The following is an 11,965-nucleotide window of genomic DNA, read 5'->3' as shown; positions in this document are numbered from 1 at the left end:
CAAGGTAGAACAAAGACACAACTGCCTTGGTCCTGGAGAAATTGTGCCCAGTAAAAATGCCATGGATGAAAAGGCAGCATTTTAGAAACTTCTGCCTCTGGACAAATAGGTAACATCAAAGAAAGACAAACTTCAATATTTAGGGAAGGGCTTAAACTCCCAGATCACTGAGGATGAAGCTCTAAATATGGTAAATTTTAACAACCTTCCTTGTTCTTCTAAATGAGCAGACAACATCATGGAGTTATACACACCTGGTACTTGCCTAGAACTCTGAAATGTTTCCTTGTAAATTATATAAAGTCTTCATTGAGAGACTCCAAGTTCAAGAACTTTTCCTGAAGTATCTGGAGATTCCTAGGACCTTGAGACCTCAGTATATTTCTATATTAAACTCACATAATTTTTTGCTGATATTAATTTATTTCAACCAATAGTCCCCAATATATTTCTAGCTCCCCTCACAACCAATAATTACCAGATATATCTCAACAATAGAGGTGAGCTTTCCTTCTTCTGACAACCTTTCTTAGAGCTGCCATTATAGCTTGATTTCTCAGGCTATAGATCATTGGGTTGACTGTTGGGGGCACAACTGTGTACATAATAGTGAGAAACACATCCAGTGTACTTGGAGAGTCAGAAGGTGGCTTGAAAAATTCAAAGGCGCTGGTTGAAACAAACAATATGACCACAGCCAGGTGGGGAAGGCAGGTGGAAAAGGCCCTAGCTCTTCCCTCAGCAGATGGCATCCTCAACACAGTAGAGAATATCTGGATGTAGGATGTTCCAATAAAGACAATGCAAGGAAATGCCATTAGTAACAAGAAGACACTGATCCAAATCTCGCTGATATATTCATTTGAACAAGAGAGTTTCAGGAGTTGTGGGATGTCACAGAAGAACTGATGAATGATATGGGAACCACAGAAGTGGATGGAGAAAGTACCAGCTGTGTGCATGGTTCCAGAAATGACCCCACTGATCCAGACTCCCAGGACTCCATGGACACAAGTGCTTGCATCCATGATGATTTCATAACGCAGTGGAAGGCAGATGGCCACGTAGCGATCATAGGACATCACTGTGAGCATGGACAGCTCAGCAGAACCACAGACAATGAAAGAAAAACACTGCACTATGCATTCCCTTAGGGAAATGTAGCCACTGTGCACGAAAGAGTTGTAAATGGCCCTTGGCACAGTCACAGAAATGTAGCACAGGTCCAGAAAGGAGAGATGTTTCAGGAAGAAATACATGGCTGAGTGAAGACTATTGTCCATGGAAATTGCAGAGATAATGAGGATATTGCCAGTTAATGCCACCATGTATAAGACTAAGAACAGAGAAGCATGGACCAGTTCTAACTCAGGCTTGGCAGAAAATCCTACCAGAAGAAACCCGTTCATAGTGAAATTAGCCATAGTCCTTAATTTCCCAGTGATATTGGGTGCAAGAGAAGATGAAACTATTGGAAAGAAAATTGTTATTTAAACCCCTAAGCCATCTTGGACTCAATGAATTAAGGCATGAAGATACCTGAGCAAGTCATTACTTCATCTTAAATCACAAATCATGTTGACCAATTTTAAATCACCTACAGTCAGGTCATGGAAAATTAGGTATGAAAGATTATAAATTTTAATATTGCCTTTTCAATCAGTTTAGGAAAAATGTAAATATATAATAGAACAAATAACATGCATTGTTCAAACATATAGGTGTGTTAATAGGAATATGGAACAATGACTGATTTAATAAAAAGCTCTATATAGTTCAAAGACTCACATTTACAAATGTTTCTTAGCTACCTATTCATTTTCAGTCATCATTCTATCTATTCAGAATGTACTCCAACCACAAGGTTTTATTAGTGGAATTTTATAATAATATTAGTTGGGCCTCCCCGGTGGCGCAGTGGTTGAGCGCTGGGTTGCGAAGCTGCCTGCAGCCTCTGCAGCGCCGGTTCGATCCCCGGCTGCTCCCCGGCCACTGGAGGAAGGTCCCACATGGCGCGCAGACCTCTCCTGCTGCCCGCTGCTCCCCTCAGCAGTGTACTTCAGTCCTTCTGCCTGCTCTGTTCCCTGCTCTGGCTCTGGTGAATTCTCTCACCCTCCCGCGTTTCTGACTGTACCCAGTGCTTATATAAATAAATAAATAAACCTTTAAAAAAATATATTAGTTACTATTCGTAGTGGAGTTTTACATTTGAGAAGAAAAATGCCACAGCTTTATTTTCATAGTTATTTTCTCCATAAATAAAAATATGAAATACAATAATTAATACAAGTATCTATGTAATAATTATATATATCTTTGTCATTATCATAAAATAACAGAAATTAATTAACATTGTTGATTTCCCAAAAGAAATTCAAAACAGCAGACTTTCCCCAGGTTATTTGCTTAAGAAAATAGCATAACTAATGCACACAAGAAAATATCATTTACTCTAATTTTTAATTTAATAAAATGTACACTATGTGATATGATTTTACATTCAACATATTGGTCAATAATAAAAAAAATTGCCAGCTCTTATGAAGAAAGACATCTAGTGATAACATGTATTTGAAGTGGTGTACCCTAGAGTCCTAAATTGTGTACAGTATCACAAACCATGCACTACAGTAAAATTCAATAAAGAAATAATAAATAATGTGGTTTATTTCATAAAGTAGACACAGAATAAACTTAAAATATGAAGGCGATATGTTCAAACTTCAATGCATAATTTCTGCAAGCAGAAAATTATTTAGCAGAGATCCCAAATCATTTGCAATGAAACAATAAAGCATGATATATATATGAGTTCAATGAATTCATTTGATAATTGCAGTGAAGAAAACTATGTTCATTGAAAAGTAGTGCAGTTGCAAAAGCTATTGAGAAGCCTACGAAGGTGGACTTGAAAATTTTCATTTTGAAGTATTTTTTCTGAGATGGGACCTGACCACTTTTTGGATGACGTAGGAGGAAGGAAGATATTATATAAACTTCATGTTCTCAGGATCTGTAAATGCATAGAAGCATAGAATAAAGCATATAAGGAATAGAAACACATAATAGAGTAATTATTTCTTAGTGATGAGTGAATGTGTTTATTGCTCATTTATAGCAATTAAATCAACCTGACCTGAGACACTTACGGAAATGATCCTCCTTTTTAGTTTATCAGCCTGAAATCCACGATGCACCTGCAGTGATTTGCTGAGAAGCTGGGGGTGATGGATGCTTCAAGCTTCTGCAGTGAACTATGTAAATTAATTGGGAAATTATTCAAGTCTGAGCTGGATGGAGAGGACTTGGCATAGATGAGACAGTCCCCTTGCACACACAAGTAAACATTTAAAAATTGGGACAATGTGGGCTTCCCCTGGTGGTGCAGCAGTTGAGCGCTGGGATGCAAAACTGCCTGCAACCTCTGCAATGCCGGTTCGATTCCCAGCCACGGGGGAGGGTCCCATATGGCATGACAGACCTCCCCTGCTGCGCCCGCTGCTCCCCTCAGCAGTGTATTTCATCAGTCAGCCTGTTCTGTCTCCACTCTGGCTCTGGTGAATTCTCTCACCCTCCTGCACTTCTGACTGTACCCAGTTCTTGTATAAATAAACAAATAAACAAATAAATAAATCTTTTTTAAAAATTTGGGACAATATGTGTGTGTGCATGTGGGTATGTGTATGTCTAGGTGTGGTCCACTGGAGTTTTAAAATACCTTTAAATTAACCCTGATAATTTTATATCTAAGCAACAATGAAGAGAGACACCTGAGGTTTCTAGAGATTATAATGACACACCTACTTATCAAGGTAGACAAGGTATATTGAACCTCCAGAAACTTCCATTTCTAAGTGGGAGAATATTGCTTATTTTTTTGTTTAGAAAAACAAAAAAAGTCTCCATTCCACATGCATGGAAGTTTATTTAATTTTACCCAAAACTATTTTGATTCACCCAAAAGTAAACGTAAATTTTGGGTTCTCCCTGGTGGCTCAGGCGGTTGAGCATCACACTGTGAAGCTGTCCACAGCTTCTGCAGCATGGGTTTGATCCCTGCCGGCTGGCGAGAATCCCACATGGCATGGTAGACCTCTCCTGTCTTGTCTGTTTCTCCCCTCAGCAGTGTATTTTGTCAGTCTGCCTGTTCTGTTCCCCGCTCTGTCTCTGGTGAATTCTCTCACCCTCCTGCGCATCTGGCCTATACCCCAGCTCTTGTATAAATATATAAATCTTTAAAAAAAAAGTAAACTTGCCACATTATGGGTTACACGGATTTAACTAAGACTTGCTTTATATATTTTTGCATTAACTCCCTGTGATACCAACTACAGCTGCAGGAAAGAATGAAGGGATTTAATTGTCTCTTTTGCTGATTCTTAGAATTATTTCAGGGTTTTTTTTTTTTTTTGTCTTTATGACATATCAATTTAACTAAGAATATAATATTAGGCCCTTTTTATGTTAATGAAATTCCTACCTTACGTGTTGATAAGAATTTTACATTGATTTTATATCTTTAGTTATACTATTTCAGTGTCCACAAATCATTTCCTATACTATAATATGAGATACTCAAAATCTAAGATTGCTATCATAGTTTAGGAAAACATCAATATTTCTGAACATTGATGTTTAATGTTTAGGTCAATATAATGTTTCTAAAACCTTACAAAAGTCATTGATTATGTAATAACAATCTATTTAATGATTTTGCATGCTACTTTTTGTAAATTCATTTCTTTGAAATATTAAAATAATGACCATGCACATGTCCAGTCCAGAATTTCTTGAAATTTCTCTAACTCAGAAACAATCAGAAGTCCTGATGAATGGTTATGACAAGAAGCATGGTCTCTGCTTATGTTCTTCTCATCTATGATTGCTTTGAATTTTTAACTTTTTGGAGATGGAAATGTGATTATTTCACTTTGATTAGAATATCTGATTCATTCTTCATTTTTAAATTTTTCTGCCACATTTCAACAATTATCTGTTACCTCTGATTTGGAAAGCATGGCCTATATCTTATGAGTCATAGAATAATATGAATACAGGGAATATCTGACAGTATCATACCATTATATGCTCATTCTGCATTATTTCTATGATGTTACCTAAAGAAAGCATTACTAAGGAGTTTGGAATTGCACTCCACAAAATGTTTCTGGAATGGAAGGAATTTACAATGGTCCCTAACAGATCCCTAATTTCCCCTTAAATAATCATAGTTTATGCACATAATTTACAAGTTAAATAGTACTGACTGGTGTTCTCACCCACTCAAAACCAGTTGCTTAGAGCTTTCATTTTTCTGTGTAATCTATCTTTTTAGAACCTAAGGAAACTCACCAGAACATATTTGAGAACATCTATCCACAGCAGAAGGAGAAGCTATCAGTGTGAGCAGCTGCATTTAACTCAAAGTTAACCTCTGAATTCAGTACCATTCAGAAGAGTGTGAACTTTGAAGAAAAAGTAAGTCCATTTCAATCCTTCTTTGGCCACTGGAGATCAGATTATGCAATCTCTTTGCACAAGCAGAATGTCTTATTGCTGTGGGTATTTGGTGTTCAGGGTAAATACTCTGGGGCCAATATACCCTGAAACTAAAACTTGCTATTACACTCATTGTTCCTACAGAGTATTTTTCTATTGAGTTTCTTTAATGAATACACATAGTTACCTGGAATTTCAGCTTAGGTGTGTTTATTGTACAAATCTTTGAAAAAATTCAGAAATATCCAATAGAATCTTTATTCTATTAATTGAATTAACGGGTTATTAATTTAATAAATAGTTTAGGTTATGATGCCTGTTAGACATGTCCTTTATCTGAAAAGGGTTAATTCACAATAGATAACTACCAATGATGCAGCTAAATTCTCCCTAATATTTATCACTAAATGCCAAACTAATTTCACTTTGAGTGAGGTAGTAACAAATACCCATTCTGTAAGAAGCCTGGGTGTGTACTCCATGTTTTTTCCCTAGTACAAACATAAGAATTATTGAAAATAAACTCATTGTTTAAAGGTTATATTCAAATTAGAAAAGGTGACACTGTGCATTCAATTATTACAAAACATGTCTTATCCCAGGCTCTCATTTCAGAAATGTGAGCTTTTCCAGTCCTAAAAACACCACAAAATAGAATTTAGATAGTTTTCAGGTAAACTGACATTTTAAAACAAACTTGTAATTAATGATCAATTCACCCACAATTGTAATCTAAGAATAGCATCCAAGGATTTAAGTTATGCATGCAGCTCATGTATCTGTCTGAATTGGAAAAAATATCTCCTCTACTAATTAATGAAGAAAAATCTATAGGTTTCTGAAGATATGGGACAATAAGTAAATAAGTCTAAAAATATTTTGATATAAATGTGTGTAGGTTTGTAGGTTGTTGAACTCGTATCTGGCAATCAGATAAGGAATGAATAAAAAAGAAACATTTTAGAATCTTTCAGATATTAATATCTGAAGGATAGTCATGTATTTGCAGGACTAAATCTGTCCTTTCACAATAGTAAAGTCATAGAGAAGATGTAGCCAAATGAGGAAGATGCTAAAATGTTTTCACTTTTAAGTAGTAAGTTTCCTAGAGAGAGATGAATTGAGGCCCTATAACTGTTCATGACAGCTACACAGAAGTAGAAAAACACATGGAATTTGTAAGAATGTTGGCCACCATGATCTCTAAATTATTTTCTAAATATTCTCTAAATTTCAATGAGGTTTTGGTAATATCAAAGCTATAAACATGGGAATAACAAAATATAAGTTACCTCTGCTTAATGCACAAAGGGGATATGATTTCCAAAGCATGAATCTATTATCATTTAAATTAAAAAGGGAAATGAATCCTTTTTGTTTGGTGTCATGAATAAAACAAGAATTTATATACTGATTTTTCTATGTTGAACTGCATTCCCTCTAAACCCAATTTGTTGCATTTTTATCAATAATATTAAATTTTGCCAAATTTTTGACCTTTTTTACTGAGATGTTCATTTTTAAAGTCTTTTGTTCAACCTCCTAACTCATTATTCCATTCAAATTTTAATTTCCTCATAATCAATTTTGATATTTTACATGTTTCTAGGACTACGTCTACTTCCCCAAGGTTAATAAATTTGTTGAAAAAACAAAAATCAACAAACAGGACTATATCAAACTCAACAGCTTCTGCACAGTGAAAGGAACATCATTAGATGAAAAAGGCACCTAATAAATGGGAGAAGCCATTTCGAAACCTTATATCACACAAGGGATTAATATCCAAAACATATAATCAACTCAATCATGTTAATCATGTTTCCATCTTACTGAAATAACACTCTTTACATGATTATCCCTCATCAAATGAAGGAATTTGCACTCACTGGGCCCAAATCCTTCCAGCTGAAAGTGACATCCTCTTTCCTGTAACACAGTATTTTAATGTTCATCCTTAAAAGCACTCTTCTTCCTATAAAAATGTTAGAAGGGGGAGCAGACCATCCTGGTTTTCACTGAAATTTGTGATCAAAATTATGAGTCCATTCTTCAGAGTATTTATTTTGTTTTTATTTATTTATTCCTCAGAGTATTTATTTATTTGAGGATATTCCAAAATATTTCATAGATACCAGTATTTTACAGATTTTTTGATGAATCGAAACATATATTTGATGTTCTTCATTGTGTTGCCACAAGTCAGATTGTTATAACCTTTAAGATAGTAGTAAGATGTATGTAGTTCAATTGTTTCCTTTCCAAAATATCAACTTAATATCTATTGCTTTAAGTGAAATAAAAAATATAAACTTATTTTCAAAAGTTTTCTCTTATGCATTTTCATTTTAACTAGTAGCTCTGCTTAGTAATATGATACTAGGAATTTCTTGGTGATGTGACTTTAGAAAACCAATAGTTAGGATATTCTGTTTAAGTGGACTGATAAGACGTGCAAAACAATGCCTAGCAATATAGCAAACCTAATATTTTGGTGCTCTTCTAATGGAAAGATTATAGCATATTTAGAAAATTTTATTTCTTTTTATAAATTTTATTTATTTATTTATTCATGGAACATCTGGGGTGTTGGCCAGAGTACAAGGGGTGAGGGGTTAGAGGATTCACCAGAGACAGATTGGGGAGCAGAACAGGCAGATCTACTGAAATACACTGCTGAGGGTAGCAGCAGATGAGACATGAGAGGTCTGCTGCTCCACGTGGGTCAGCTCCCTGGCAGAGGATGGTGTGCCACTCATGTGGCAGTGGATGGTGATAGCTTGATAGCTCTGATACTTTAACCATTGTATCACAAGGGAGGCCTTAGAAGATTATAAATGGCTATTTTCATTTAGTGCAAATTAACTGACATATAAAGAAAACCCTGAATTGACTTAAACACACGCAATGAGACACATAATTGGCATAAAATCAGGTATGGAGGAAAAGGAAGTCGTGATGAATAAAAGAAATTCACTCACACCTCTCAGTCAGGAATTTACAAGGGATTACATCTCTATGACAAGAACTGTGGACAACAACCAAATATATATCACAATATCACACATTGCTGAAGGGTTTACCAATAAATCTTTATGTTTCTTAACACAAATACTATCCACTTATGCTAACTCCTCTTATACATATATATACACAAATAATTCCATTCTTTCTATATATTTATTACATATTTATACTCATTCTATATATTTATATTCATTCTGTATTACAACTTTAGCAAGATATTATTATACACCTCTATTTCCAAAATTATGTCTTTTAAGAAATTCAGAGAAGGTAAGAGAACATGCTTCCATATATATCTTTTGTTTTATTAACCTTATAATTGATGGATCTGTCCATTTGTATGTGTATTCAATGCACCTTTATTACTTTAAGCTCCCAACACTCTACTCCCACTCACCTTCTAATGCTATTATTGGAAAATATATTACTTTTCCACATGTTCTAGCACAACAATACATTATATACCTCTTGCTTTATAAATTGCTTTCTAATGCAGTTAACAGAAAAAAGAATATTCATCTGCATTGACTTTTATAACTACATAATTAAATTCACTCATAATTTTAGTTTATTATGAGTTGAAATAGTTTCTTTTTTTAAAGATTTATTTATTTATTTATTTATTTATATAAGCACTGGGTACAGTCATAAGTGCGGGAGGGTGAGAGAATTTACCAGAGTCAGAGTGGGGAACAGAACAGCCAGACTGACGAAGAATACTGCTGAGGGGAGCAGCGGGCGCAGCAGGGGAGGTCTGTCGCACCATGTGGGACCCTCGCCAACTTTCGGGTATTGAACTGGCCCTGCATAAGTTACGGGCAGCTTCACAGCCCAGTGCTCAACCGCTGCACCACCAGGGAGGCCCTGATTAGTTTCTTGACTCACTTATTACAATACTAGGAGTAGAATTGTGTTCCCTGAAAATACATATTTTGAAGTGTTCAGCCATGGCAGATGGAATGGAGCAGGTATGAAGATGTCATACTGGAAGATGAGGCACTATCCAACAAGACATGTGTTCTTATAAAATTTAGAACAATTTGAGTGAACAGAATGGGAAACACAAATTTCTTTACATAATAAAATACTCAGAAACTATAACCGAGATAAGAAAGCACACATTGGGGCTTCCCTGGTGGCACAAGGGTTTAAGCACCACACTATGAAGCAATCCACAGCCTCTATAGCACGAGTTCGATCCCCAGCTGGCCAGGGAGAAACCCACATGGCCAGCAGACCTTTCATGTCTTGCCTGCTGCTCCCCTCAGCAGTGTATTTCAGTCAATCTGCCTCTTCTGTTCCCCACTCTGTCTCTGGTGAATCCTCTCACCCTCCACATCTCTGGCCTGTATCCAGCTCTTGTATGAATAAATAAATAATTCTTTTAAAAAAAGAAAGCACACATTGTACAAAAATGAACAATGATGTAAAAATATATAAAATAATAAATATGATAAAAAGCACATTGGTTTGCCAAAATCACTTAAAAAATAAAAAGTTGTATATTATAGACATGAGAACATATATCAACAGATTTGAATCTACAATACATCATCTTTTGACATAACAATGAATTCATTGTGATTAATTTATCCATTGACTTTTAAATTTTGATCACTGTGCATTATACTCACATAAGATTTTTTTTGCCTATTTTTCAATATATCTATTTTTTTTGTTAGCATAGGATTCTTTTAATATTCTTGTATTCCTTTTTTTTACTCTTTTAACATCTAGAAACATGTATTTCTCATGGCCTAGGGTTTAAGTCTCAGTGTTATCACCACTACAACCTGAGTTCAATCCCTGGCCAGGGATCTAACCCACATATGGCACAGCAAAATTTTACTGTATTGCCTGCTGCTCCACTCAGCAGTGCATTTCAGTAAATTTGCCCATTCTGCTCCCCATGCTGTCTCTTGTGAACCCTTTTACCACCCTCTGACTCCTGAGCTACACTCCTGTTCTATGCAGTAAATACTTTTTAAAATATAAATTACATAAAAAAGAAAAACATTTATTTCTGTGGCACTAACTGATTAATGTGTTATCCAACATTCCTCTGACATGAATGGCAATCGGTCCATTGAATTTTTTATTAAAGATTTATTTATTTATGCATATAAGAATTGGGGTACAGGCCAGAGGTGTGTGGGGGGTGAGAGGATTCACCAGAGACAGAGTGGGGAACACAACAGGCAGATCGACTGAAATACACTACTGAGGGGAGCAGCAGGTGAGTCAGGAGAGGTCTGCTGTGCCATGTAGGTAGCTCCCTGGCTGGGGATCGAACTCATGCTGCAGTGGCTGCAGATAGCTTCATAGGTTATATCTTAACCCCTTGTGCCACCAGGGAGGCCTGGTCCATTGAATCTTAAGAGGCAAAAAAGGGTACAATGACACTTTTGCAGAGTGAGTGATCTCAGTAAATTATTCATGGAAACCATTGAGTTGGTAGAGCCTTCCTGAAAATCCACAAGGACCAAGGATTGCTGGGAGTCTGGTTGTTCTCATCAGTACACAGATATCATGTGATAGCCCAACTCCAGAGTAACTCAGGAAACAATGAGAATAGAAACTCATGTTTACTGTTTTATACCTTCCTGATGGAAATGTTCATGGAGTGATTCTTAATTTTTTTAAGATTTATTTATTTTATACAATTATTTATTTATTTATTTCAATGTCATTCTTCAAAGAAATAGAACAATTATTGATGAAATTCATATGGAATCACAAAAAACCCCGAATAGCCAAAGCTCTCCTGAAAAAAAAAGAAGGGAATGGAGGCATCACACTCCCAGACTTCAAAGTATACTACAAAGCCATAATCATCAAAACTGCATGGTATTGGAACAAGAACAGACATACAGACCAATGGAATCGAATAGAAAATCCAGAAATAAACCCACAGATTTATGGTCAACTAATCTTTGACAAAGGAGCAAAGAATATGCATTGGAGCAAAGAAAGTTTGTTCAATAAATGGTGCTGGGAAAACTGTGTCGCTACATGCAAAAGAATGAAGCTTGACCAATACCTCACACCATACACAAAAATCAACTCAAAATGGATTAAAGAACTAGACATAAGACCTGAAACCATAAAATATATAGAAGGAAATATAGGCAAAACACTACGTGATTTGCACATGAAAGACATCTTTACAGACATATCACCCAAAGCAGTGATAGTGAAGGCAAAGATAAACAGCTGGGACTACATCAAATTAAAGAGCTTTTGCACAGCAAAAGAGACAATAACAAAAACAAAGAGAAACCCCACCAACTGGGAGAACATTTTTGCACCCAACACTAATGATAAAGGACTGATCACAAAAATCTGCAAAGAGCTGATGAGACTCAACAACAACAAAGAAAATAATCCAGTCAAAAAATGGGCAGAAGAGCTAAAAAGAAACTTCTCTGAAGAGGAAATG

At 35.7% G+C, this 11,965-nt stretch overlaps 1 protein-coding gene across 1 annotated transcript; it reads right to left on the bottom strand.

Moving 5' to 3' along the window:
- Positions 1 to 488: 488 nt before the first annotated feature.
- On the bottom strand, positions 489 to 1,424 carry LOC311185506 (olfactory receptor 14J1-like; the record flags this gene model as incomplete). The annotated part of the gene is made up of 1 exon (XM_084256131.1): positions 489 to 1,424. One exon carries the CDS (start codon positions 1,422 to 1,424, stop codon positions 489 to 491), a length of 936 nt encoding a protein of 311 aa, XP_084112257.1.
- Positions 1,425 to 11,965: the final 10,541 nt, after the last annotated feature.

Source organism: Talpa europaea, assembly GCF_964194135.1.
Source record: "Talpa europaea genome assembly, chromosome: 2".
NCBI lineage: Eukaryota > Metazoa > Chordata > Mammalia > Eulipotyphla > Talpidae > Talpa > Talpa europaea.
The sequence above is the reverse complement of the archived record's forward strand: the minus strand, read 5'-3'. Positions and strand labels throughout refer to the sequence as shown.